Here is a 22,324-nt window from a genome sequence, read left to right as displayed (position 1 = left end):
TGCTGAAGGGGATGCCTCAGGCATTAGAGACGTTCAAACATTTCATGTGTGGTTTTTTTTTTTAAAACGACTCGCAGCTATTGATCACGGCATGCATTTACAGATAAAAGTCCGTGGTGAAACCAGAGAGTGCTTGATTGTCCATTACAATGATCATTTCGTCACACCTCGCCCCAACTCCTCGCTAAAGCTGTCACGTCTTGCGCGACGTGCAACAGATATCAAGCATGCCATCGCGATAATGCTCCATCACGAAAGCACATCAGACAGGCCAGCAGCGATATTAATACTGCATGCTTCCTCCTCCATAGCCCTGGCCGACATTGTCGTCGAGGCTGCGGTATCCGCCTCTGCCTCGTCCGCGCTGCATACCGCCTCCTCCTCCTCCTCCTCCTCCTCCTCCACCACCCCTCCCACCCCTTCCTCTAAACCCACCGGTCTGCCCTCCACCCCGCTGGCCCGTATTCCGAGCTCCGCCACGCTGTGCAGCAGAGCCAATCTGGTTCCCGCCGCCAGCTGCATTCCTCTCGCGCCAGGTTCTGCCCTGCGGTCGCGTATTCTGCATCTTGTTGCTGGCAGGCAAACTAGGCCACTCCTCTTCTCGAGGATGCTTGCGGCCCGTAGAAGCCAGGGAGTTCTGCTGGTTGGCAAAGTTGGCCTCCCACTCATCCTCGCCTTTGATCTCTTCTTCGATTCTCAGCAACACCTTCTCCCCAACGACTGTCTCGAATTCCCAACTCGCCCATTCGGGACTCACTGGCTGCCAGTTTTGTATCCGGTTGGCCTCGATGGGTTTCGTCTGCCTGCGGGTGGCGAGGACGATGCATGGAACGGGATTTTCGGTGTAAATTTGCGAGGTTTCGGGGACGGGAGCAACGCGAGCAGCCCAGATGCGTTGTTCGAGATTGGCGATGCCTGTAATGCGAAAGCGCTGTTTGCTGCCCGTGCCGCCAATCTTGGACAAAATACTTGCGGGCGCGGGACGTGGAGTGATGAGGACGTTATTGGCGAGGTATTTGATGTCGTGATCGCGGACATGCGAAGGTAGTTGAACGAGGGTTTTGAGCTTTTCGATGTCCGGGGGAGAGATAATGTAGCCTGTGTAGAAGACGGTGCGCTTGACTTTGTACGGGATGAGGCCGAGGGAAGGATTGGATAGGCGATGAGAGTTGTGGGTATTAACCATGCGTTGAATTTCGGCCACTTCGGCCACGGGATCCATGCGTGTTTCTTGTTCGGTAACCTGAATGACTTCGGCAAGGATGGGCGGTCGAGGAGCTGGGTGGTGAGTTGGGGTGAGGAAGATTCTGTTGAGGTCGGCGAAGAAGTCGCGGAAGGCTTTGGTGTGCTTTGGGCGATCTTCGTACACTCGTATCTCCTCGGCGAGGGAGTATGTGAGGACGATATCTCGCAGCAGGGCTTGTTTGAAGAGCATCGTACTCCCAAACGTCTCTCCGTTCGGACTGACTTTGGGTTTCAAGCAGACCATGTCGAACACCAGACCCTTGCTCTTCACCATTCTCCCTAGCAAGTCGGCGAATCCATCTTCTCCTCTGCCGGTCAACAGGATGGTCAGCGTTGACTGATCCTGCATCGACAGCCGCACAAGATCGACGATGGTCTCGTTCCAGCAGCCCGACCACGCCCGAGGCTCTTCAACGTCTATGCCCTCGCCGACGGCAGACAAGATGGCGGGGTTATGCCACCATCCACCATTGTACAGGAAATCTTGCCCTTGCAATTGGCCGTAGGTGCTGTTAGACCAGAGCTGCTTCGAGGGGAGAGGAGAGGAGAACACTGTTCCTGTTGCATCAGTTCAGTCCAGTGTATGAAAGCGAGGCAATCGCAGCTCCTACATGTGTTGTCAAAATCGTAGACGTGGATGTGTTTGATCTCGGGCACCGAGGGCAATGGGCGATCTTGACAGCTCCATCGGCGGAGCGCCGTGGGCGTGGGCTTGGTGGTGCCGTTCATGATGTGTCGTACATGGCGCGACGCATTCACTGGGTCGGAGAGGACATTCTGACGAGAGGATGTTGTTGGTGGGATGGAAGTCGCAGAGCGAGCAAGGCTCGGAGGAAGGCTCAAATCTCGAATGACTCGCTGCCAAAAGTCGAGTCGGGCCCACTCTTCCGATCGCGCTAACCAGATTCAATGACGAGATACATCTGATGCGATGATCTCGTGAGATGCACCTCTTCCACTCGCATTCACAATCACGACACTTGTTTTGTTATTGGCCAGTTGCCAAATATTCCATTCTCTCCCTTCATTTACTCCAGTGCGGTCCTTCGAATGGCCGTCTAGATTCCTGCTCATTCGCAGACTCGACACCTCTTCTTCACCTCTAGCTTCCCCACGATGGCGCTGTTCCGATCAACTCCCCAACACATCCAGCGATGTAGCAGGTCTATCTCCTCAAGAGCCAACCTACTCGCTCGCCAAAATCTACCAGCCCGCGCCACGCTGACAGCACAACAATCGCGCGCGTACCGAAAACAACAACACCTCCTCCGCTCCCTCCTCTTCCTCACCGCAGCTGGCTCCCTTGCCACTCTGTCCAACTACTACCTTCAGAACAATGGCCGGCTACTCCGCACTACCCACGCCGAGTCTCCCGAACAAGAAGAGAACCCGTTGGTATTCGAGGCGTCAAGAAAACAACCAGGGCTGAGCAAAGAGGAGAATCGAGATCTGATTAGCAGTCAGCATCACCAGGTCAAGCGATCATGGGAGAACCCCGGGCTGTATGCGTGGGGCAGCAACACAGGTCGAGTGGTTGCGCCTGATCGACCCGAAGATGCCGTGGTCAAGACACCTCGGCGAATCAGCTGGTTTGATGGGATGTTGTTGCGAGATGTGAAGCTCGACCGCAAGTTTGGCGCGGCTATCAACGAGCAAGGCGACCTGGTGCAATGGGGAACGGCGTACAAACCTGAGCTCCGGGCGCCGGAGGTGACACTCAAAGGCAAGGACCTGGTGCGCTTGTCTATCAGTCGCGACCGCATCCTAGCCCTGGGCGGGAACGGGAAGGTGTACAGCATCTCCGTGTCCGCGGAAGAGCAGTTGGCCGGGAACAAGCCCAGTGAAGCAAGTTGGGTTCCATTCTGGACCTGGAGGAGCGACATATCCTATCGAACGATTGAGCCCAAGGGTTTGGGGTATAGAGAGAAAGTCTCTGCCATCGACAGCGGCTTGGAGCATGCCATCCTGCTCACAAGTAAAGGGCGTGTCTTCTCCATGGCTTCGGCATCCGACGCCTTCCCGAATCGCGGACAATTAGGCGTGCCAGGCTTGACCTGGGTGACACGACCCGAGGGAGCATTCGACCAGCCCCACGAAATCAGCACGCTCAACGGCTTTCCCATTGCCCAAGTGGCATGTGGAGACTACCACACGCTCGTCCTCGACACTTCAGGCCGAGTATTTAGCTGGGGCGACAATGCATCCGGCCAACTGGGATTTGATTTCAATTCGGAATCGACCATCATCGACGCACCATCCCTCCTTCCCACCGGAAGATTATACATGGGCACCTCCCAAGTCCCGCTCATCACCTCCGTCGCCGCCGGCGGCTCCAACAGCTACATCACCGTCGAGGCAACCCGAGTGGCATCCCCCAATGACGACAGCAACGATGCGCGCACAAAGCGCATGCTCGGCCGCGTGACGGCCGACACCTTCGCCTTCGGCACCGGCATCTACGGCCAACTCGGCAACGGTCGCTGGACCCACATGCAATACAGCCCGACGAAAATTCCCATCCTGAGCGGGCTGTTTGAGTACGACGAGCGCACGAACCGCACGGTGCCCATCCGCCTCGCGCACCTGTCCGTGGGCTCCACGCATGCCGCGGCCGTGATGCGAAACATTACCTACCTCTCCGCCACCGAGCGCACCAGCTCCGACGACACCAACTGGGGCGCCGATATTGTGTTTTGGGGCGGCAATGAGTCCTACCAGCTCGGCATAGGGAAGCGCAACAACGTGCCCAGCCCCGTGTATCTGCAGCCTCTGGACGCGGAGGCGGAGGTGAAGCGCTCACGGAAGAGCAGTGGGAGTAAAGAGGAGCATCGATTCCATCTCACGCCGAGAGCGATGGCGAAGTTGGGAGACGGGCGGTGGAAGAGTGTGGAGCAGAGGGTGGAGTGTGGCCGCGGCGTCACGGCGGTGTACTCAGGGACGTGAGGTCTGAGATCAAGCCGACCACGTGCGTCAATCTGCAAGCATGAGGATCACGACATTTACTGCTTTCCATCCGGAATCTGTGACGTCTTTCCATCAACCCATCGAGTTTATCTGATCAATGATGATCGCTTGCCCCTTCAACGGCACTTCCCTCCTCACCGACTTAGGGCTCACTCTCAGCTCCCAATGGCTTCGAACTCTCCGTATCGCAGGCCCCTTTAGTTCCGCCAAACATAGATTGCGCAAAACATATATTGCGCACCGCCCGGCGTGCCGGGCACGCTTTCGTCATTGGCACAGGTGGCAGGTTTCGCTTGCACCTTCGTTGACCACCGTTGTGGAACCGCACGCGATTTGCGGCGCCGGATGCTTCATGGTAGACTGTGATCGACGGCCGCAGGCGAAGGGTAATAATGGCCGGTAACTTAGGCTATGGAGAGTAGTGCTGGCATCGCGAGATGTACTTGACGTAGGTAGACGATGTGGTGTGGAGGGTTTCTTTCGTCTTGTACTTCTCATCTATTTCATTCCTTTACAGAAACAAACAGAAGAAAGGGCTTCATTGGGATCATGGAGAACAGCGCGCTGCCTCCTCTGCCTCCTATCGCGCGAGGCTTCCTATATTCAGCGTGGAGCGGGCTACACAGCGTACAAGCAGACTGGCTGCCGTCCAGAACAGCCATCCCCTTAATCCTGCTATCCCTCCTCGCATGCACCTTGATCCTACAAGCCTACACCCACCACCGCCACAACCTCGCCCTCGCCTCACACTTCCAAGCCTTCGCAGCCAGCACCAACAGCTCCCCCACCACCCCAGCCCCAATCCCCTACACCCTGCTAACCAGCGCCCGCAACAAACTCGCCCTCCTCCGCAACCTCAAACGCAACCTCCTCTCCACCAACCTCGCGCAGAAATTCCACTCCCATGGCCCCACCCACGCAATCTACAACCCCTACGGCCTGCCCAAAGTCGTGCACACCATCGACCCGCGCAACGTGCACGCCGTGCTGTCGGCGCAGAGCCAGGACTATGGAGTCCCCGCCGCGCGGCTGGCGGCCATCGGACCCATCGGGAGTCGAGGGGTGGTGATGACGGAGGGCGCGGTGTGGCATGCGAATCGGAAGGCGATTAATGCCGGTTTCCGCGGGGCGCGCTTCACGGATGGGATTGAGGAGAATACGCGCACGTTGTTCTCCACCCTGACGGAAGATGGAGAAGGTTGGACGGCGCCGGTCCCGCTGTTTGATGCGTTCGCTTTCATGTCGCTTGACCGCTCGATTCGGCACATGTTTGGCGTGCGCGCGGATTTGCAGGCGAAGGAGGGCGCGGCGATGCGGGAGCGGCTGCGTTGGAAAGAAGCCTTCGACGTGGTGGCCAGGTATGTAAGCGTGCGCTCGGTGCTCGGCCGCAAGTCGTGGATGTACGATGGCGTGCCGTTTCGTCGGGCGTGCGCTTTGCTGCGGAGGCTGTGTGAGGGGACTATTCGCGCGGCGGTGCGGGAGTCCAAGGCGGGCAATGCTGATGCTGTGACGGGGTGCTTTGTGGGCAATTTGGTGCAGGAGACGGCGGACGTGAGGCGGGTGTGTGATGTGACGCTGGACGTGTTCATTGCCGGGCATAATATGACGTCTGGGGTGCTTTCGTGGTTGTTTTTTGAGCTGGAGAAGAGGCCGGATGTGTACGAGGCTGTAAGGCGAGAGGTGAGTGCAGTAATCCAGATCGTTCTTCTGTGACCTTTGGACTGAGGATGTACAGGTACTCGACACATTCGGAACAGCGTCACAACCCCGAGCCGAGATGACCTGGGATCGCCTGCAACAGTGCCAGCTGCTGAGCAACTGCATCAACGAAACCATGCGCCTGTACCCCACGCTGCCCAACATCGGCCGCCAAACCATCCGAGACACCGTCTTGCCAACAGGCGGTGGAGAAGATGGGCAGCAGCCGCTGGCGCTCCCCAAAGGAACGGTCGTCATGTGCTGTTTATACCTCATGCATCGCCGGCCGGAGGAATGGGGTGCGGATACGGAAGAGTTTCGACCGGAGAGGTGTACGTGATGCTGACCTCTATCACGCAAGGCCATGCTGACCACATACAACAGGGGTAGGACTCAAGCCCAGCCATTCTTTCAGCCCCTTCGGCGGCGGGCCACGTATATGCCCTGGCAGTAAGTTCAAGCCGTAATGACCCCTTGCTACTACTCTGGTTGACATTCCGCAGAACTCTTCGGCCTCGTCGAGCTCTTCCACGTGACAGCAAGAATTATGCAACGCTTCCAAGCGATCCGCAAGCCAGAAGGCGAAGCACCAGTACGAGTGACGGGAGCAGGCGTGCTGCTGCCTCCGGACGGAGCGCGGCTACAGCTTCAGGTGGCGGAGGGATAGCATACTACATGTTGTAGAGGACGTGTGGGGAGGCAGTTTCGGCCAGTGGCATTGAATAGTATCTGGCCGTAAAGGGAGGGGGAGAGGCCAGCAGTGTTGAAGATCGTATCTTACTCGCTCGTCTGCCTCGCCAAGCGCTTCTGCTCCTTCTTCAAGCGCTTCTCTTCTTTTCGCTTCGCCTTCTCCTCTTTGCTCGGCTCTTTATCCGCTTCTGCCACAGGCTTGGCGTCATGGACAGTGGCTGAAGCACTGGTCGTCTTAGACGAAACAGTCACGTCCGGGTCATTACCCTGCGACGTACCATGCTTCTGCTTCTTTTTCTTCTTTGCTTTCTTCCCCGTCTCCTCCTCGTCCCCAGCCGCGCGCACAATATCGTTAGCCCCTTGCTGCGTAGTCGTTCCATGACCTCCTAGAGCCCGAGGAAACTGCAGCGTAGCTTTCCGCGGGCCCACGTCGTCTTCATCATCCGTGCTTTCCGATCCCGATCCGATCCTCCCAGGTCTTCCAGCGCCGAAGCCGGGGGGTTTGAACCGCATGCGGAGACCTTTCGGCTGCGCGGGGACACTGCTAACTGCCGGCTGAGCGATCTGGCCTGCTGCGGCACTCCCAGGTGTACTGGCATCGGCCTGGCGTTTACTGAAGTTGGGTAATGTGATTTTCTGATGGATGCGTAGGCTTCGGGAGACGGGAAGTTGAACACGTTGGTAGCCGCTGGCGGTGGGGAGGAGGAGGGCGGCTGCGTCTGTGACTCCGAGCTCGTTTTCGCTCAGCGCGTAGTCGGCGCCGTTGTGGGACAGAATGGAAGTTCCGGAGTGGATTGCTTCGAGAGTGAAGGATTGGAGAGATGAGAGGGGAACGTTTGTCGGGGCCGTGAAGTGCCAAATCTGCTTGCGTTCCAAGTCCGCAGTTGAGAAGGCGGGGTCTTTGGCCAGTTGAGGTGGTTGTAGGGGCGTATAGCCTGTAGGGGGGGTGAATGGCGTTGCGGGAACAGCGACAATGGCATGCACAGGGGCCGCAGTACTTGCACTCTTCCTTTTCTCGCCCTCATCCTTCGAATCGCTGTGGTCCTCACTCGAGCTCTCCGACGATTCAGACCCAGAGCTGCTCTTCTGCTTCTTTTGCAGAGGCTCCTCCTCTGAGCTTGAGCTGTCGTCGTCACTCTCCGAGTCGCCAGTGGAGGAGGCTTCCGCACTCGCAGCCTTTCGCTTAACTCCATTGACCTGTGCAGGGCTCTTTCCCTTTACCGACGCATCTGCACGAACAGCCGATGGCGCAACCTGTTGTTGTTTCTTCGCCGCGGGTGTAGATGCGGCGTTGTGTTTCGGATGGTCCTTATCCCTCTCATCCACCGTTTGCGCCGCCCCCTTCTTGTTCTTGGACTTTACAGGCTCGCTTGTCTTTGTGGTTGCAGCGTGTGCGCGTTCTGGTGCATCCTCGACAGCAGCCTGGATGATTTCCATGCTCTTGCTCTTCCAAGCCTCATGATCCTTGAAGAAGCCCGCCTCTAACCCGAGTTCTTTCTCGACCTGCGCCCGAACAGTCTTGACAGTGATGGTTTCCCCGTTCTGCAGGCCATGCTGGACGACTCGCTGAAGCCGGCGCTCGATCCTCGAATCATTCGGTTGTGCCATTGTGCTTGTTCAATATCCGGCAACGGCGCATTATCGCGCTGGAGACATTGCGGTCGTGTCGAATGTTTGCAACAGACGTGAAGTGCAATGCGTGAGAGCTCAGGGTTCAGAAAAATTTAAGTGGGGCTTCGGCGGCTTCACTTTTCGAACATCAAACTTCCTAATGCGGAATTGACGGACATCCAGTCTGACAACAACCTCGACTCCATGGCTCCGAAAAGAAAGGCGAAAGAGGCGTTTGGCCAGCAGGGTATTTTACACCCTTTTGTGTCTATTCAATCTGTACTAATAGGTGATGAAGGCCAGCTGAGCGCCTTTGCGGCGGCGAAAATTGCGAGGCAACAAGTCCAACCCGAACCAACCTCTGCGCCACAAACCATCACAGACTCGGTCGACCTCGCGACAGAAGTGGCGAGTCTCCCGTATAATGGCGAGCGTAGCAGATACATCTCACCGGATCTCACCTCTGGCGCCGTGCTGCGCAGCGCGCAATTGCCTCCCAGGCCGGATGCTATCAGACTTTCTACTTTCGTCCCGAATGCGAACACTGTCCTACGAGACGATGATGAGTGTTTGGAACTCAGTCTGCAGAAAGGCGTGGCTGTCGTACTGGTCGGCGAATACGACGTCTGCGTCCTGAACGACACGGGCTGCATCAGCGTTGCTGGAACATTCTTAATCCTCGCCCAAGGCCCTCGGAGGGTTTACGCGCCGACGACTCATGCTCTGCCTCAACTACGCGCAGAGCGAGACGACACAACCATACGAATCTCATCGTTTCATTCCCGGCTTCGACAGCTGGAAAGCCTATCACCCTTCTTCTGTAATCTTTGGAACTCAACCGCGAATACGAAACGGTCTTTCACCCTTCTCCGGACGACCGATGATGACCTTCTCCGGCGGTCTTTGAATTTGCTGGAGCTTGACAACGAGACTTCAATCCGTACGATCTTGAATAAGGCAGCGAGCACTAGGAAGTGGCCGTCAGTGATGGCCATCGGCTCCAAATCCTCAGGCAAATCCACCTTGAACCGCTTCATTGTCAACAAGATGCTCAGCTCAATCCGTGGACTCAGCTGCATGTACCTCGACCTCGACCCAGGACAGCCCGAATTCGGTCCTGCAGGACTAATCTCTCTCGTCGAAGTCAAGGTCCCCATCCTCGGACCGCCCTTCACCCATCACGCTTCGTCAGGATCGGCACAATACAGACTCATCAGATCCCACGCCATCGCCGCGACGAGCTTCAAAGACGACCCAGAGCACTACAACTCATGCGTGCGAGATCTTCTCAAACGCGTCAGATTCGAGCGGGACTTCATCGTCGTCAACACCTGCGGCTGGGTTAACGGCCTAGGCGCAAGCGCACTCGTGGAGATCGCCTCGCATCTGCCTCTAAGCGATCTCTTCGTCCTCGACCCCGTGGACGAAGCCTTGGTAAGGGAAATACACTTAAGATCAGGCGGCAAACCAACGATCCACCACACGCCTCGCCGACCACCTAGGCCCTCGTCTCGCACCCCAGCAGAAATGCGAGCAATGCAGAGCATGTCCTACTTCCACCGCCGCTTTCCCCCACCCATCCCCACCAACAACGACCAAACACCCCTCGCCCAACCAAAATGGAGCGCCAAACCCATCTCCAAAGTCCGACCATGGGTAATCGACTACGCCGGCCCATCGCGCGGAATCCACGCCGTGCTCTCCCACGCCCAAACCCCCGACCCCGCCTTCCTCTCCGAAGTCCTCGCCGGCGCACTCGTGGCCATCGTAGTCCTCGAGCAACCCACCAACTTCCTCCTCTCGGACTCCTCACACCCAACAGCCTCGGCAGCAGAAGAAGAAGAAGAAGAAGAAGAAGAGGGAGAAGCGGAGGACCCAATATCTCTCACCCCCGACTCATCGTCTCTCCCTTACGTCCCCCCATCCGCGAAAACAGGCATCCCCCGCTCCCTGAACCCGGGTACAACACACGCCCTCGGCCTTGCACTGGTGCGCGGAATCGACACCACGCACAAACAACTGCACCTCCTGACCCCACTTCCCGAAGCGGAAATGACGGCTCTCAAAAGCCAGAAAGTGGTCCTTGTGCGCGGCGCCTTTGATGCGCCTGAGTGGGCCTATTTGGAGGATGGGTTTGCGAGGGGTGCGACATTGGCGGGAGGAGGGGTGGGCGCTGCTGTGGCGGCTGAGGAAAGGCCGTGGGTTAGTAGGCGGGAGAGGGTGGGGATTGAGGGCAAGGTGTGGAGGTTGCGGCATCCGCCTTTGGCTGCGGCGATGGGAGGGCGGTGAGGAAGAGGGGGATTATGTTTGTATAGTGCTATTGGCGAGTATACAATATCACGTCGCACGTTTGTCGTGTCGGGAATCGTCCAACTTTTGTTCCCTCGCTTATGCCCTGTTCACCACGCGCCAATGCCTTCATCCAGCAGATTACCCATGATTTGTGGCAGAACGCTGACTCGCTTGCTCACTCTTTGCCGCATGCTTTGCACTCTGACGTTGAAATGGGGAAGTCAAACCAAGCCCCCGCATCACGAAACAACCAACACCAGTCTCCGATATCCTCACGCCACTCGGCCCTCCGCCTGCGCCTCGCGAACTTGCTCGAAAACCTGTCCCACCATGGTCAGCGTCCGGTATATAGCATCACTCTCACGAAAGGAAAGAGGGCAAACGACATACCTTCAACAACTTCGTCCTCGCCCCCTTCGCCGCAACGCCCCTCTGCTCCAACCCACTCTCATCCATCGCAACCAGCTCACGCCAGCTCAAATCCTTCAAATTGTCCGTGTACTTGTGCAGGCGCAGCGTACGCAGCCAAGACGGGACATCACTGAGCAACGCGGGGTCCGTGGGGTCTTCAGGAGGCTTGGAGCTGCCTCTACGGCCACGCGGGGAGCGGCCGCGCTGGATTTCGGACGCAGCGTCGGAGAGGTAGCCGGATTCGTGATGGTGGTGGTGGAAAGCGGAGGAGGCGGTGGCGAGGCCGCCGGTGGGGAAGGAGGCGAGGTTGAGGTTGTGCAGGTTGTTGGTTAGACCGGGCAGGTGGTCGTAGGTGGTGAGGAAGCCGTTGTTCTGCGGGGCGGACATGTTGAGCGTGGGGTTGCCGCTTGGTGGGCCGGTGATTGCGATGCCTGGCGAGCTGGGGCGCGAGCGTTGGCCGGTGAGGGCGGCGATTTGCTGTTGCTGTAAGGCGGCGGCTTGCTGTGGGGTGAGGATTTGGCCGAGGTCGTTGGTCATGATGAGGTTTGTTGGCATGGGGGGCGGCATGGCTTGTTGGCCTTCGGAGGAGCGAGCTCGACGGAATTTTCGTGCATCGTCGAGTTGAATGCGATTATTGACGGTGGAGAGGGCGGCGAGCTTCATGGCCGTGGCGTTGGCCACGAGCTCCGCTTGATTGCCCTGCTGTGGTGTATTAAAGTTGGCGACCATGGGAGTGTTGGTCATGGAGGCCCAGCTCGCGCCCGGCATATAGGGCGAAAGCATTGGTAGACCGTGATTTGGTTCGGCAGATGTCGCAGTCTGGTTCTGGATGTTGCCGTCTCCGGCGAGTGGGAAGGGACGGGCGCTTCGCAACCCAGCGGAAGGCTGGGGTGGGCTGACACCAAATTGGCCCATCTGCTGATGCTGCGGCGGTTGTCCGGAAGAAGACTTGGGCCGGGCAATGGGTGGATGATTCTCCAGATCCCTCGACGTGCCTGTGGTCCGCCATGGGCCCGAGGGAATTCCCGACCCGGTCTTGCGATGCAGAATCTCGTCTTGGGGGGTGGAGATGGAAGGGGCAAAGGTCGAAGAGCGATCGCCGGGCGCCGCGCTGTTTCTGTTAGACTTTGGCGCGACGCCGGTGGTCTTCTCAAACTCGGCCTTTTGGTCTTGGATGGCATTCGCCGCGTCGGGGAACATGGATTTGATCGTATTAGGGTCGAGGGCGGAATTGCGCTTGGCGCCGCCAGGAGATGGGGGAGGCTTGGCCCCGAAACCGAACGAGGCACGTGAGGAATCGACGTTCAGCTTGTTCATGGCATCATTCATTCGTGAAGACATGGGGTCTTTCTCGGTGAAGGCGGCGGGGGAGAGCACGCCGGACATGGGGTGGCTCTTGGCCATCTGCTGCAAGACCTGGATGAAGAAGCGAATCTGCACCTGGGTGGTTTGCTGGAGAAGTGCGTAGAGCGCCGCAGTCCTTTCGGGCTCACTGAGCACACGAAACCACTGCTCAATGGCGCTGAGCTCGTCCTTGAAGTCTTGGTCGAGGGTTGCGGCGGCCATGTCTTCCAATGTGGTCTCGTATTGGTCAATGTCGGCGATCCACTGCTGCGCCACCTGCTCCGCCGCGTCGTCGGGATTACTCATGTTGGCACTCTTGTGGAACTGGCTCATGTAGACTTCGGATGCGGGTCGAATGCCGCGGTTGGCGAGGGACGATGCGGAAAAGGCGCCCATGTCAGCTGACGCACGAAGCTGGTGGCCATGACCGGCGATGGGTCGGGAGGAGGGAGGACGAAGGGTGGAGCTGGTGGCGGCGGGAGTGCTGTTGCGGTCGCCGATGATGTTGCTGGCCGACATGGTAGAAGGGATTGTGACTTATACTCAATGGATGGACTCGTTGGGGAGAGGTGGGGTGAGTGGGAAGGAAGAGTGGTGGGCGGAGCGAGAGAGGGAAAGATGAGCTGCACGAAGTGACCTGCAGAGCCTGCTGTCCTCAAAGGTATTCGGCGAGCGAGGGGGGAAGGAGGGGAAAGGGGAGGAGGGGAAAGGATGTTGTTTTCCAGTGGGCGAGGCAGAGCACGAGAGGTCGTGTGCGTGCGTGGGGTTGAACAAGCGCCGAGTCAGTTGCAAGCGCCGGCGGAAATTCTCCGATGGAGAGCCTGAGGCCACATTCGCCGACGTCCACTCACTGCATCACTGCATTCCGTACTACACAACGAGGAACTCGACAATACAGCGCGTGAGGAAAGGACTGATTCGATTCCGACCGTAACGAGTCATGACTAGGATCTGCTCTCAATGCTGTCCGTCCCGATACCCCAATGCCTGAGCACGCCACCAACTCCAACGCTTCATCCATGCATCCCTAAGCAATGCCAACGATATGTCTCCAAGAACGAATGCGTCAACAAACATCCCCCTACTTCCCCGCGGCCCTGCGATTCCTCCGGAACTCCTCGAGCCTCTTGACACAATTCTCATGCAGCTTCCGGTTGACCTCCCAAGCCGCCGCACCCTTCTGCATGCGCACCAGTGCTATGATGGCCTTGCCCACCACGCGGATCGTCGTCTTATTCTGCTGCGGCGGAACCTCCACACAGATGCCCATGCTACGGAGCAGGCGCAGGTCGGCTTGGTTGCTACAATGCACCCTTCGTCAGCACAAAACGTCCACACACCACCAAAGTACAAGTGAACGTACCACTTCCGATATTGATCCACCTGCACCATGAAGAACTGCTTCACGTAGATCAGGTCCGCGCGGAACATCTCCTCCCGCGCAATCTTGGCCGTCAGGAACTGAATCGTGCGCACCAGGCCCCTCACGTCCGCCTCGTGCGTCTTCTCCTGCGCCACATACTGCTTCAGCTCCAGCGTGCGCGTCCCGTCGCCCTCCACCACCGCCTTCAGGCTCTGCACCTTCTTGCGCAGCTCCTGCTCACGCTTCAACGAAGCCTGGAGCTTGCTTCCCCGTTCCTGCACTTGCTTCATGAGCGTCTGCACTTCGAGATCCGCCTCGTTCAACTGCGATTGCAATTCTCCGCTGACTTTGTTTTTGCTCCCTGTCGACGGTCGTGAGTGTTTTAGGCGCTCGCGCAGCTCTCTCTCCTTCCTTCCAGCCGCCTCGAGCTGCTCGTCCTTCTCCACAGCCTCGATCTGCAAAGCCTCGAGTTCGATCTTCGCATCGCGCAGTTGCGTTCGCAGTTCGGCCTCCCGCTTCGCATGTCCAGAAGAACTCCCCTGTCGCTCTCCAAGCTGCATCTCGAGATCCGCAAGGTGCACTTTGGCTTCCCTCAGCTCTTTAAGCTGCGCCTTCACTTCCTTCTCCTTGCCCAACGAAGCCCGCAGACGCGCCTCCAGTTCAGACACCTGCGCTTGCACGTCTCCAAAGTTGTCCTCCGCCACTTGCAGTTGCCCTCGCAGCTCGCCCTCCTTCTTCGCACCTTGTGAGATCTTCCGGTCGCGCTGCGAAATTTGAATCTGCAGTTCTTCCGCCTCAATCTTGGCCTGCTTGACGAGATCATGGAGGTCTTGACGCTCCTCGGCCATCGTCTTCTCCTGCTGAGCAAAGGCGAGGTCGGCCTCCAGCACCTCAACCCGCCCTTGGAGACGCGCATTCTTCGTCTCCGCCTCACGCAGTTTCTGCCGGAATTCGTTGCGCTCTCGCATCGGCGTCCCCTCGGTTTTGGATTGCAATGCGGCTTTGAGGTCCGCCTTCAATTCCTGGACTGTCGCCTGTAAGGTCTCGCGTTCGTCCTCGACAGTCTTGAGTCTCAGCCGGAGCTCGTTGCGCTCGCGTGCAGGTGTGCTGTGGTCTCGCGAATACTTGGCCGTCTGAAGACTCAACTCTAGCTCATCCACCCGCGCCTCGAGCGTCTCCTTCTCGGAGCCGGCAGCATCGAGACTGGCTTCGAGCACCAGGATTTCGTCTTCCAACGCTTGCTTGGCTTCGCGGTGCTCGGCCTCGAGATCCATCTTGAGATCGTCCAGACGCTTCTGCGCCGCTTGCACACTGCCGTTGCCAGCCTGGCGGGCGTCTTCCGCTTCCCGTACCAGGCGACGCACGTCTTCTTGTCGTTGTCGAACAGCGTCTTCAAGCTTGTGCTGCAGCTTTTCCACCTCTCCCTCCAGCGTCTCAATCTGGTCTTGTTTGGACTTCAAGTCGTCGTCCCGATGCCCCAGCAAGCTTTGATCGCGAGTAGCAGCCTCAGACTTGCGCCGCAGAATTTCATTCCTGCTCTCCAGCTCCGCATTCTTCACCTCCACAGCCTGCAACTGCTGTTCCAGCTCGTCGAGCTCGGTGTCCTTCTCCTGTTCCAGTTTTTGCAGTTGCTGCTGAAGCGAGCGCACTTGCTCGCCCTGCTGCTTGAGCAAACTGTCTTTCTTCGATGGCGTCTCCATGGCTCCGAGGCGAGACTTCAAGGACATGATCTCCTGCGACTGGTCCCTCGCCGTGCTCTCGTGCTGCCGGATCGCGGTTTCAAGCTCGCGCACGCGCTCGTTCTTCACTCGCAGTTCCGCCCCTTCTCCGCTCTGCAGACCGGAAAGTCGACTCTGCAACGTCTTCAGCTCGTTCTCGCGCGCCTCGATCAGGCCGTCCTTCTCGTCCAGTTGCGCCTTCGAACGAGCAGAAGAAACGCGAGCCTTCTCCTCCAGCTCCCTGATCTGCTCATCTTGCTCGCGGATGCGTTGGGTTTGTTTTCGCGAAGCGTCATCCTGACCATTCTGCAGCGCACGCAAACGGTCTTGGAGATCGGCGGCCTCGTCGTCGCGCTGCTCGATCATCCGCGTCTGCTCTCGGATTCGCGTTTCCCGCTCTTGGATCAAGCGGTCCTTTTCTTGCAGGCGCGAATCGGTCTGTTGTGCCTCGGCGTCCCAGCTTCCACGGGCAGTCTGAAGCCTTTCTTGAAGCGCTCTGATCTCCCCGTCCTTGTCGGCGATTTCTCGCTGGGCATTCTGCAGCTCTCCGTCGCGTTGTCGGAGTTCAGCGCTGTTGCTGTCGTTGGAATGCTGGAGTTGCTTCTCGAGCGCGCGTCGCTGTTCATCGCCGTCTTCGATTTGCTGGTCCCTCTCGCGAATGCGGCTCTCCAATTCAGCAACGTCACCGCGAAGCTTCTTCGTGGATTTCTCGCGGTCGTACGCGTTGTTGACTCGCTCCTCCAGCTCGGTGATTCGGCCGTTCTTCGCGTCCAGCTCCTCTTCCTTCTCCTTCAGCTCTGCTTCAAGCTCGTCGATGTCTTTTTGGAGATGCACGGCCTCGGTCGTCTCGGCCTTGGCGGACTTCAATTGGTCTTCGAGGCCTTCGAGCTGCTCGTCTTTCTCATCCAGCTGTCGATCTCGATCGCGAATCTCGGCCTCGAGATCTTGCACGTCGTCCTTGAGCCGTTGAACTTCGTCCGAGTGTTGCTGCGCAGCCTCAGCATCCTCCAGTTTCCGCCGCATCTCTTCCAGCCCCTCTTCCCTCTCTTCAGCAACGCGCTGGCTCTCCTCGGCCATTTGTTGCAAGCGCTGCAACTCTTCTTCGTCGCGCTCCACGGTATGTCGTTTTCGCACGTGCTCTTGATACTCGTTGTACCGCTGCTTGTACTCCTCCAATTCGTACTGCGCCTTCTCCAAGCGTTTGCGCTGGTTCTTCAGATCCGCTTCAATCGTCATCTTCTGCGTCTTCAATTCCACATTCTCCTTCAGCGTCGCCTGCTGGAACTGCGTGCCCGTCTTTCGCAGAGCCTCCTCAAGGTAGTGAATCTTGAGTTTCAGTCCAAAATTGTCCTTTTGGATTTGATCGAGCTTGGCTTCCTGATCGCGGAGACTGAGCATGTTGCCGTTGTCGAGCACGCCGCCTTCGCCAGGCTTGTGCAGGTGCGGGATGGGAGTGGAGTCTAGCATGCTGGAGCTTTGTGCCGGCGGCATGGGAGTTCCTTCCGCATGGTCGTGGACCGAAGTTCCGTCGATCATGGAGCTGCTGACGGGTAGATCGTTGGCCTGGCTCATGTAGCTCGATCGGAAGACGGGCGGTGTATCCGGGATGCCGTTGAGCCCATTCTCCTTCTCTTCCAGCAGACTCTGCTGCAGCAGGCGATTCCGCTTCGCGCTCTTCAACAGCGGCGTAAACTCTTGCTGCTGTCTGCCATTGACATTGGACATTGTGATGAGCGGATTGCGGACGCGCGGCGTCTTCACGCCCGCATTCGCGCCGCGCATGCCGCGCATCTGATTCCGCAGGTCCTCGGCGGGGTTCTTCGAAGGCGACGCGAAGGGCTGCACGATGGAGAAGTCAACGTGATGCTGCGAGATGCTCGTCATGTCTGCCGCGCGCTCCGTCCCTGGCGTGTCGATGTAGTTGGCCGGCATGTTGCCTGCTCGACGCGAGACCAAGACTGGTCTCTGACTCTTGCACGCGGTCGAAGCGGCGCGTTTCTAGCGATTCTCGCTAGCTCTGCTCGTTCATGTGGTTTTCGTTGGAGATGCTGTTTACGTTGGAGGTAAACAATTAAAGCCCGCTTTGGGCTTAGCGGCAAGCGTGGGCGAGCGCGGACTTTTCGCGCTTGCCCGCTTTGAACTTTCGCATGGGTTGTTTGAGATTGCCTTGCATCGAGCACTGGACCTCCAAACATTTATTTGCCATGGATATTCCGACGGAAGACGATGGCCTGAAATGGTTTGGAGAAGGCTTCGATGGGTTCCCAAAACGCCTGCCCGACGATTGTGCGGAATACGTCATCTACATCATCAACGAAGAGCTTTCGACCGCCGCGGCTGTAAGGGCAAGGTTGAACGACGTACTCAAGGCCTCCAAGGATCTGGCGAAGAAGTTGTTGAAGGACTACATCTGGCAGCGAGACGTCTTTGAGCTGAAACTCCCATCACCACTTCCCGCGAAAGATGCGCCCGAAGCAACGAAATCCTCACCACCACATCTCCGAGGAAGAACAAACTTCGGAGACTCGGTCGCAGACGAATGGCTGATTGTCTACCTGCTGCTTGAACTAAGCAAGCAGTTCCCCGATGCTTGGATGCGAGTGTACGACACCGACGGGGAATTTCTCTTGATCGAGGCCGCCAACGCGCTCCCCAAATGGCTCAACCCCGACATTGCAGAGAATCGAGTGTGGATTAGCAACGGCCATTTGAGAATCATTCCCATTGCTGAGGGTGCCGTTTCGAGCCGCCTCTCTCTCAAAGACGCCTTGTCCTTTGTTCAGCAGCACCCGGAGAAGCTCAGCATCTCTCCGTTCATCGAGGATGAAGCATTCTACCGCCTGCGCGAGTACCCGGCCGCAATCTCCTCTTCCCTTCATCATGCTCTTGTCAGTATTCCGAGGACCTTGGCATACATCTTGCGCCGCGATTCAGCCTACATATCACCCGCCATCGAAGCTTTCTACCTTCGGGATCCGGTTGGTCTGCGACCCTTGGCCACAAAGGACATATCCACATTACGATTCCCGCCCGAAGACTTTGTCTCTGTCTCGGTAAAGTTCACAAAAGTCGGATATGCGCAACTTCGAAGCCAGATCTTTGATCCGCCGCCAGCGTGGACAGCCGTGGTGCCGAGAATGGAAGATGCAAAGGTCGCGACTGGGATGAAACTGGCGTGTGGCTTTGAGATGTTGCTCTCTGATCCACAGAACCAGGACAAGCGAGTGGTGCGGGAGATGAAATTACTCCTCGAGGATGTCGAAAGCGGAGAGGAAACGCTGCCTTCTGATGCTGAAATTGCGGCCTGGCCGCAGATTCAAGACGACGAGAAGTGGCTTGACATTGATTATAATGATTTCGAAAATGTACTGTCAGGAGAAAAAGGAAAGGCAAGTGCCACGTCGACTGGGAAAGGGAAGCCTGATCCACACGATAATCTGCGCAAGATGGTGTCGCGTTTCGAAGACTTTTTGAAAGATGACAATGCGGGTGCCGAAGGGGTGGACGATGTCGACGACGACGACGAACCAAACTCTGACTCTGCCTCGGATGGAGAGTCAGAAATCAACGAAGAGGAATTCAACCAGGCAGTCAAGGCCATTCGGTCGATGCAGTCAGAGGACATTGAAAAGAACGGCCTCTTGGATGAAGCGCGTAAACTTGCACTCGAAGACGCAGAAGACCAGAGCGATGTGGACGAAGACGAAGAGATGAAAAAGGTCATGGCATTGATGGAGCAAGAGCTGAAAGGACACGGCGCACTGAATCTAAACGACGACTCATCAAAATTCAAGAAGCCTGCCAAAGACAAGCCCGTCTTTGGTCCTCTGCGGCCTCCTCACATGCAGCCTGATGCACTCACAAAGAGACGCGCCTCGCAAGCAAGCGCAGAGGAAGAGATCGGACCGGGCGATGGCGAACTGAGCTCCGATGACGAGGAGTTCAACGACGTCGACCTGGGCCTTGCGAAGAACATGCTGGAATCTTTCAAGGGTCAAGTCGGTATGGCTGGACCGGCTGGCAATTTGATGCATGCTATGGGCGTTCAGATGCCGAGAGACGAAGGCAGCGACAGTGAATGATGCAATTCTCGAAAGCTACTTTCCGCCCCCAACGCCACGCGTGAGCGCCGCTGGGAAGTCGAGGGCGCCGGAGAAAGAGGGTGATGATCGTTCTCAGCTTCCGCTTTCAGACGTTCGCCTGGCCGCGCGCTGTAGCGCTACCACGCGCCGATCGGATCATCGGTCTTGCTCGGACGCACCCTTTTGGCCACCAGGAGCTATACTGCGGGAGGAAGGTCATCATGGAGCATCCTGCCAGATTCAACGGTTTCGCCGCAGCTCAATCTCTGGCGTGTGGGACGATCGGGTGTCGCCGGCGCCTTCTGCATCGATCAACAAGAGTTGCATTGATCAACAAGAGGGTAATCTGCTGATAGGACAGATGCATTCCGGCCGGCCGTGAGGGGCTAAGACGAGCTCGTGCGTTGATCAGTGAAGCAAGCAGCTGTGGCAGGTCTGACCCTGTGATGGCGTTTCAGTTCGTTAGGCTCATCACATGTGCTCTCGGGAGCCTGCAGGCAGGGTGCGTTAGCGTCGCGACGGATGATGCTGGAGGCGCGTTGCGGCTGCCCGTTTCAGCGTTTGTGGCCGAGCGAGGCTGGCGCACGCCGATGTAACAGGCCAACGACACATCGACTCGCGCCGAAACCTTTGCGCCACCACATCCTATTGAACGAACTGGCGGGCCCGTTAGACCCGAACCTTCGCCGTTGTTGACCATACAAACCACCCCGGAACTGTCAAGCGGCATCCGGGTTGACAGGCGCACTCACAGGGCGCACCCCCGTCACTTGTCACGCACAAACTTTGACGGGTGGAGAAGCTAGTGCAAGGCTGACAGTTGACAATGGCGACGATTGCGTCTCTGCTACATCCGGCCAATTACAATCGCAACGCAGCGCGTGGCCCCAAGGTTCGCGCGACACGTCAATGTGCGGGTCATTGTGCCTCTTGCCGCCAGCATCGCCCACCTTGCTCTTGATAGGGCGGCCAGCATCGACCGGAGCATCGCCCGAATCTACGGAGCATCGCCCGCATCCTAACGGGAGCATGGCCCGCGCTGGCGGGCTGCCCGACCACAAAAGTACCCGATGTAGGTAGCCAAACGCGCGATTTCGGGCCCGAAGCCCTCGATTTCCTTGCGCAGCGCGGGCGACATGGCCATTGGCCTCGAGCAGGGCTCGGAGGTGCGGTTGACCAGGCCGCGTTGCAACAGCGAATGCCAGCCTAGCGACGCTCTGACCATGCCGAAGTCAGGCGAATGGATCGGCGACGCCGGACAGGGACAGGCCATTTACATAAGTACGGCGTCATGCGAAATGCGGGCGTGGTTGCTGGTGTACATGGAGACCTGCAGCGGGGTCCGCGAGTCCGTCGAGCTTCTGGCCTGACTCGAGTTGACGGGCGAGCAGGACGCCGCGCCGTCAGAGGTTTAGCGCGAGTTGCAGCGGCGGCGAAGCTTAATGAGCGGGGGGACCAACCAGGTTGCCCTTTTTTGACACTACACACGCCACTAGCCGAGATAGACTTTTTGATGCCACGGGAGGCTGCAGAACGAACAGGGAAAACGCAGAGGCTGGCAGGAGAACGGACGAACGAGCGAACAAGCGAACGGACAATCCCCCATTCACATACCATCATCCACTCCGGCGTGCGGTGCGAGATCCATCGACCACCAATCGCTCGTTACGCGCCGCGGCGCGCGATCTGGACATGGTGTCCCTGGCGGGCGGCGTCACGGTGAACTCCTCCCTGTCGCCGCGCACCTGCAGCACCCGGTCCTTCCACTGCCTGCCGTTGAGCGTCTGAATGGCGGTTTGTGCTGCTTCCGCGCTGAAGTATCGCACCGTCGCAGAGCCCTTGGACTTGCCGGAGCTCGTCCGCGCGAGCTTGCATTCTTTGATGGCGCCCGCCCTGCCGAACACCGCTTCCACGTCTTCCTTGCGCAGGCTGTAGTCGAGCCCGCTCACGAAGACGCCACGCGCCTCGGTGAGGGCCGCGCCGTTCGACACGTTGATCTGAATGCCGTCGCTCCTCGTGGCATACCGAGGCTGCGGGTATGGCGCCGGGTGAGGCAGCATCGGGTATGATATCGGAATTGGCGCCGGGTGCGGCTGGATCTGATAGTAGACTGGGCTGATGAGGGGAGCGGCCATTGGTTGCACGGGGTACATCACGTTGCGCCGCGGAGCAGGCTGCACAGCAGACTGTCCAGCAACTTGGTTGCCATGCGCGTCCGTGTCTCTAGCCTGCGCGACTTGGTGTGCATTTTGATGGTAGTTGCGTTGCAGCAGCGTCGCGGGGACGGCGTCCGACACGTCCCAGAGCTCCACGTGCAACGAACGGCCCTCTAATCGATTCCGAGTCAAGTATTCTGTTGACCCTTCTCATCAGTGACAGGGTTCGGCAAGACGAAGACGAGAGCGTCTCACCGTATAGCTTGTGCGCTTCATCCTCATAGCTCACTCTCACCCACCCCCCGCGCGTCCTGTCCCCATTCGAGCCTCGCACTGCAAGCAAGTCCGTGCGGATGCCGTGCGAGGCGTGCTCGCGCACCAGGTCTTTGAGGTCCTGCCATGTGTATCCAGCGGGCAGCTACAGACATCGCAAACGTCAGCGACGACCCGGACATGCGCTGTCGTCTCTCGTTGAGCAAATCACTTACCCCCTGAATATTGATGTGATACGGGCCTGAGCGACGGGGAGCAGCGACTGTCGACATGACAGATGACCGCCCGAGAGTGCAAAGGAAACAGTGATGAAACGATGTAACGAGTGTGTCAAGAATGCCGTGAGCTTCCACGTTGGTCAATCCAACGTATGTGCGTGAAGAACGGCCTGTGAATAGACCGGTGGCTCCTCAATAACGACTGCATCCGCGGCCGAACGTTTGCTGCCTGCTTGTTTGCGGTGAATGATAGGGGTGT

The 22,324-nt window shown here is 58.0% G+C and overlaps 9 protein-coding genes across 9 annotated transcripts; 4 read left to right on the top strand and 5 right to left on the bottom strand.

The window, feature by feature from the left end:
* Nucleotides 1-48: 48 nt before the first annotated feature.
* Nucleotides 49-2,045, bottom strand: BDY17DRAFT_267926 (uncharacterized protein). Its single transcript, XM_033731916.1, has 2 exons — nucleotides 1,857-2,045; nucleotides 49-1,797 (listed from the first exon to the last, which is right to left on the bottom strand). The coding sequence occupies exons 1-2, from the start codon at nucleotides 1,972-1,974 to the stop codon at nucleotides 284-286; spliced, it is 1,632 nt and encodes a 543-aa protein (XP_033588373.1). The 5' UTR covers nucleotides 1,975-2,045; the 3' UTR covers nucleotides 49-283.
* On the top strand, nucleotides 2,034-4,188 carry BDY17DRAFT_325317 (regulator of chromosome condensation 1/beta-lactamase-inhibitor protein II; the record flags this gene model as incomplete). Its single annotated transcript, XM_033737340.1, has 2 exons — nucleotides 2,034-2,038; nucleotides 2,352-4,188. The coding sequence occupies 2 exons, from the start codon at nucleotides 2,034-2,036 to the stop codon at nucleotides 4,186-4,188; spliced, it is 1,842 nt and encodes a 613-aa protein (XP_033588372.1).
* A 570-nt stretch (nucleotides 4,189-4,758) lies between these two features.
* On the top strand, nucleotides 4,759-6,574 carry BDY17DRAFT_311449 (cytochrome P450; the record flags this gene model as incomplete). The annotated part of the gene is made up of 4 exons (XM_033735533.1): nucleotides 4,759-5,889; nucleotides 5,945-6,239; nucleotides 6,292-6,357; nucleotides 6,411-6,574. The coding sequence occupies 4 exons, from the start codon at nucleotides 4,759-4,761 to the stop codon at nucleotides 6,572-6,574; spliced, it is 1,656 nt and encodes a 551-aa protein (XP_033588371.1).
* BDY17DRAFT_299693 (DNA-directed RNA polymerase I subunit RPA34.5-domain-containing protein) lies at nucleotides 6,285-8,269 on the bottom strand. The gene is made up of 2 exons (XM_033733945.1): nucleotides 6,411-8,269; nucleotides 6,285-6,357 (listed from the first exon to the last, which is right to left on the bottom strand). The coding sequence occupies exon 1, from the start codon at nucleotides 8,203-8,205 to the stop codon at nucleotides 6,685-6,687; it is 1,521 nt and encodes a 506-aa protein (XP_033588370.1). The 5' UTR covers nucleotides 8,206-8,269; the 3' UTR covers nucleotides 6,285-6,357; nucleotides 6,411-6,684.
* A 115-nt stretch (nucleotides 8,270-8,384) lies between these two features.
* BDY17DRAFT_171569 (uncharacterized protein) lies at nucleotides 8,385-10,826 on the top strand. Its single transcript, XM_033729816.1, has 2 exons — nucleotides 8,385-8,455; nucleotides 8,507-10,826. The coding sequence occupies exons 1-2, from the start codon at nucleotides 8,413-8,415 to the stop codon at nucleotides 10,495-10,497; spliced, it is 2,034 nt and encodes a 677-aa protein (XP_033588369.1). The 5' UTR covers nucleotides 8,385-8,412; the 3' UTR covers nucleotides 10,498-10,826.
* BDY17DRAFT_171563 (uncharacterized protein) lies at nucleotides 10,635-13,002 on the bottom strand. The gene is made up of 2 exons (XM_033729815.1): nucleotides 10,891-13,002; nucleotides 10,635-10,820 (listed from the first exon to the last, which is right to left on the bottom strand). The coding sequence occupies exons 1-2, from the start codon at nucleotides 12,772-12,774 to the stop codon at nucleotides 10,773-10,775; spliced, it is 1,932 nt and encodes a 643-aa protein (XP_033588368.1). The 5' UTR covers nucleotides 12,775-13,002; the 3' UTR covers nucleotides 10,635-10,772.
* A 3,591-nt stretch (nucleotides 13,003-16,593) lies between these two features.
* Nucleotides 16,594-16,803, bottom strand: BDY17DRAFT_267915 (uncharacterized protein; the record flags this gene model as incomplete). Its single annotated transcript, XM_033731915.1, has 1 exon — nucleotides 16,594-16,803. A coding segment is annotated over one exon (210 nt), but the record flags the coding sequence as incomplete, so codon positions are not given.
* Nucleotides 16,804-17,540: 737 nt separating this feature from the next.
* BDY17DRAFT_253124 (SGT1 protein-domain-containing protein) lies at nucleotides 17,541-19,418 on the top strand (the record flags this gene model as incomplete). The annotated part of the gene is made up of 2 exons (XM_033731317.1): nucleotides 17,541-19,151; nucleotides 19,203-19,418. 2 exons carry the CDS (start codon nucleotides 17,541-17,543, stop codon nucleotides 19,416-19,418), a joined length of 1,827 nt encoding a protein of 608 aa, XP_033588366.1.
* Nucleotides 19,419-20,862: 1,444 nt separating this feature from the next.
* BDY17DRAFT_171519 (uncharacterized protein) lies at nucleotides 20,863-21,927 on the bottom strand. Its single transcript, XM_033729813.1, has one exon. It carries the CDS (start codon nucleotides 21,569-21,571, stop codon nucleotides 21,035-21,037), a length of 537 nt encoding a protein of 178 aa, XP_033588365.1. The 5' UTR covers nucleotides 21,572-21,927; the 3' UTR covers nucleotides 20,863-21,034.
* Nucleotides 21,928-22,324: the final 397 nt, after the last annotated feature.

The sequence above is a fragment of the Neohortaea acidophila genome (genome assembly GCF_010093505.1).
Source record: "Neohortaea acidophila strain CBS 113389 unplaced genomic scaffold BDY17scaffold_7, whole genome shotgun sequence".
Classification (NCBI taxonomy): domain Eukaryota; kingdom Fungi; phylum Ascomycota; class Dothideomycetes; order Mycosphaerellales; family Teratosphaeriaceae; genus Neohortaea; species Neohortaea acidophila.
This window is presented reverse-complemented; position numbering and strand designations above follow the sequence as displayed.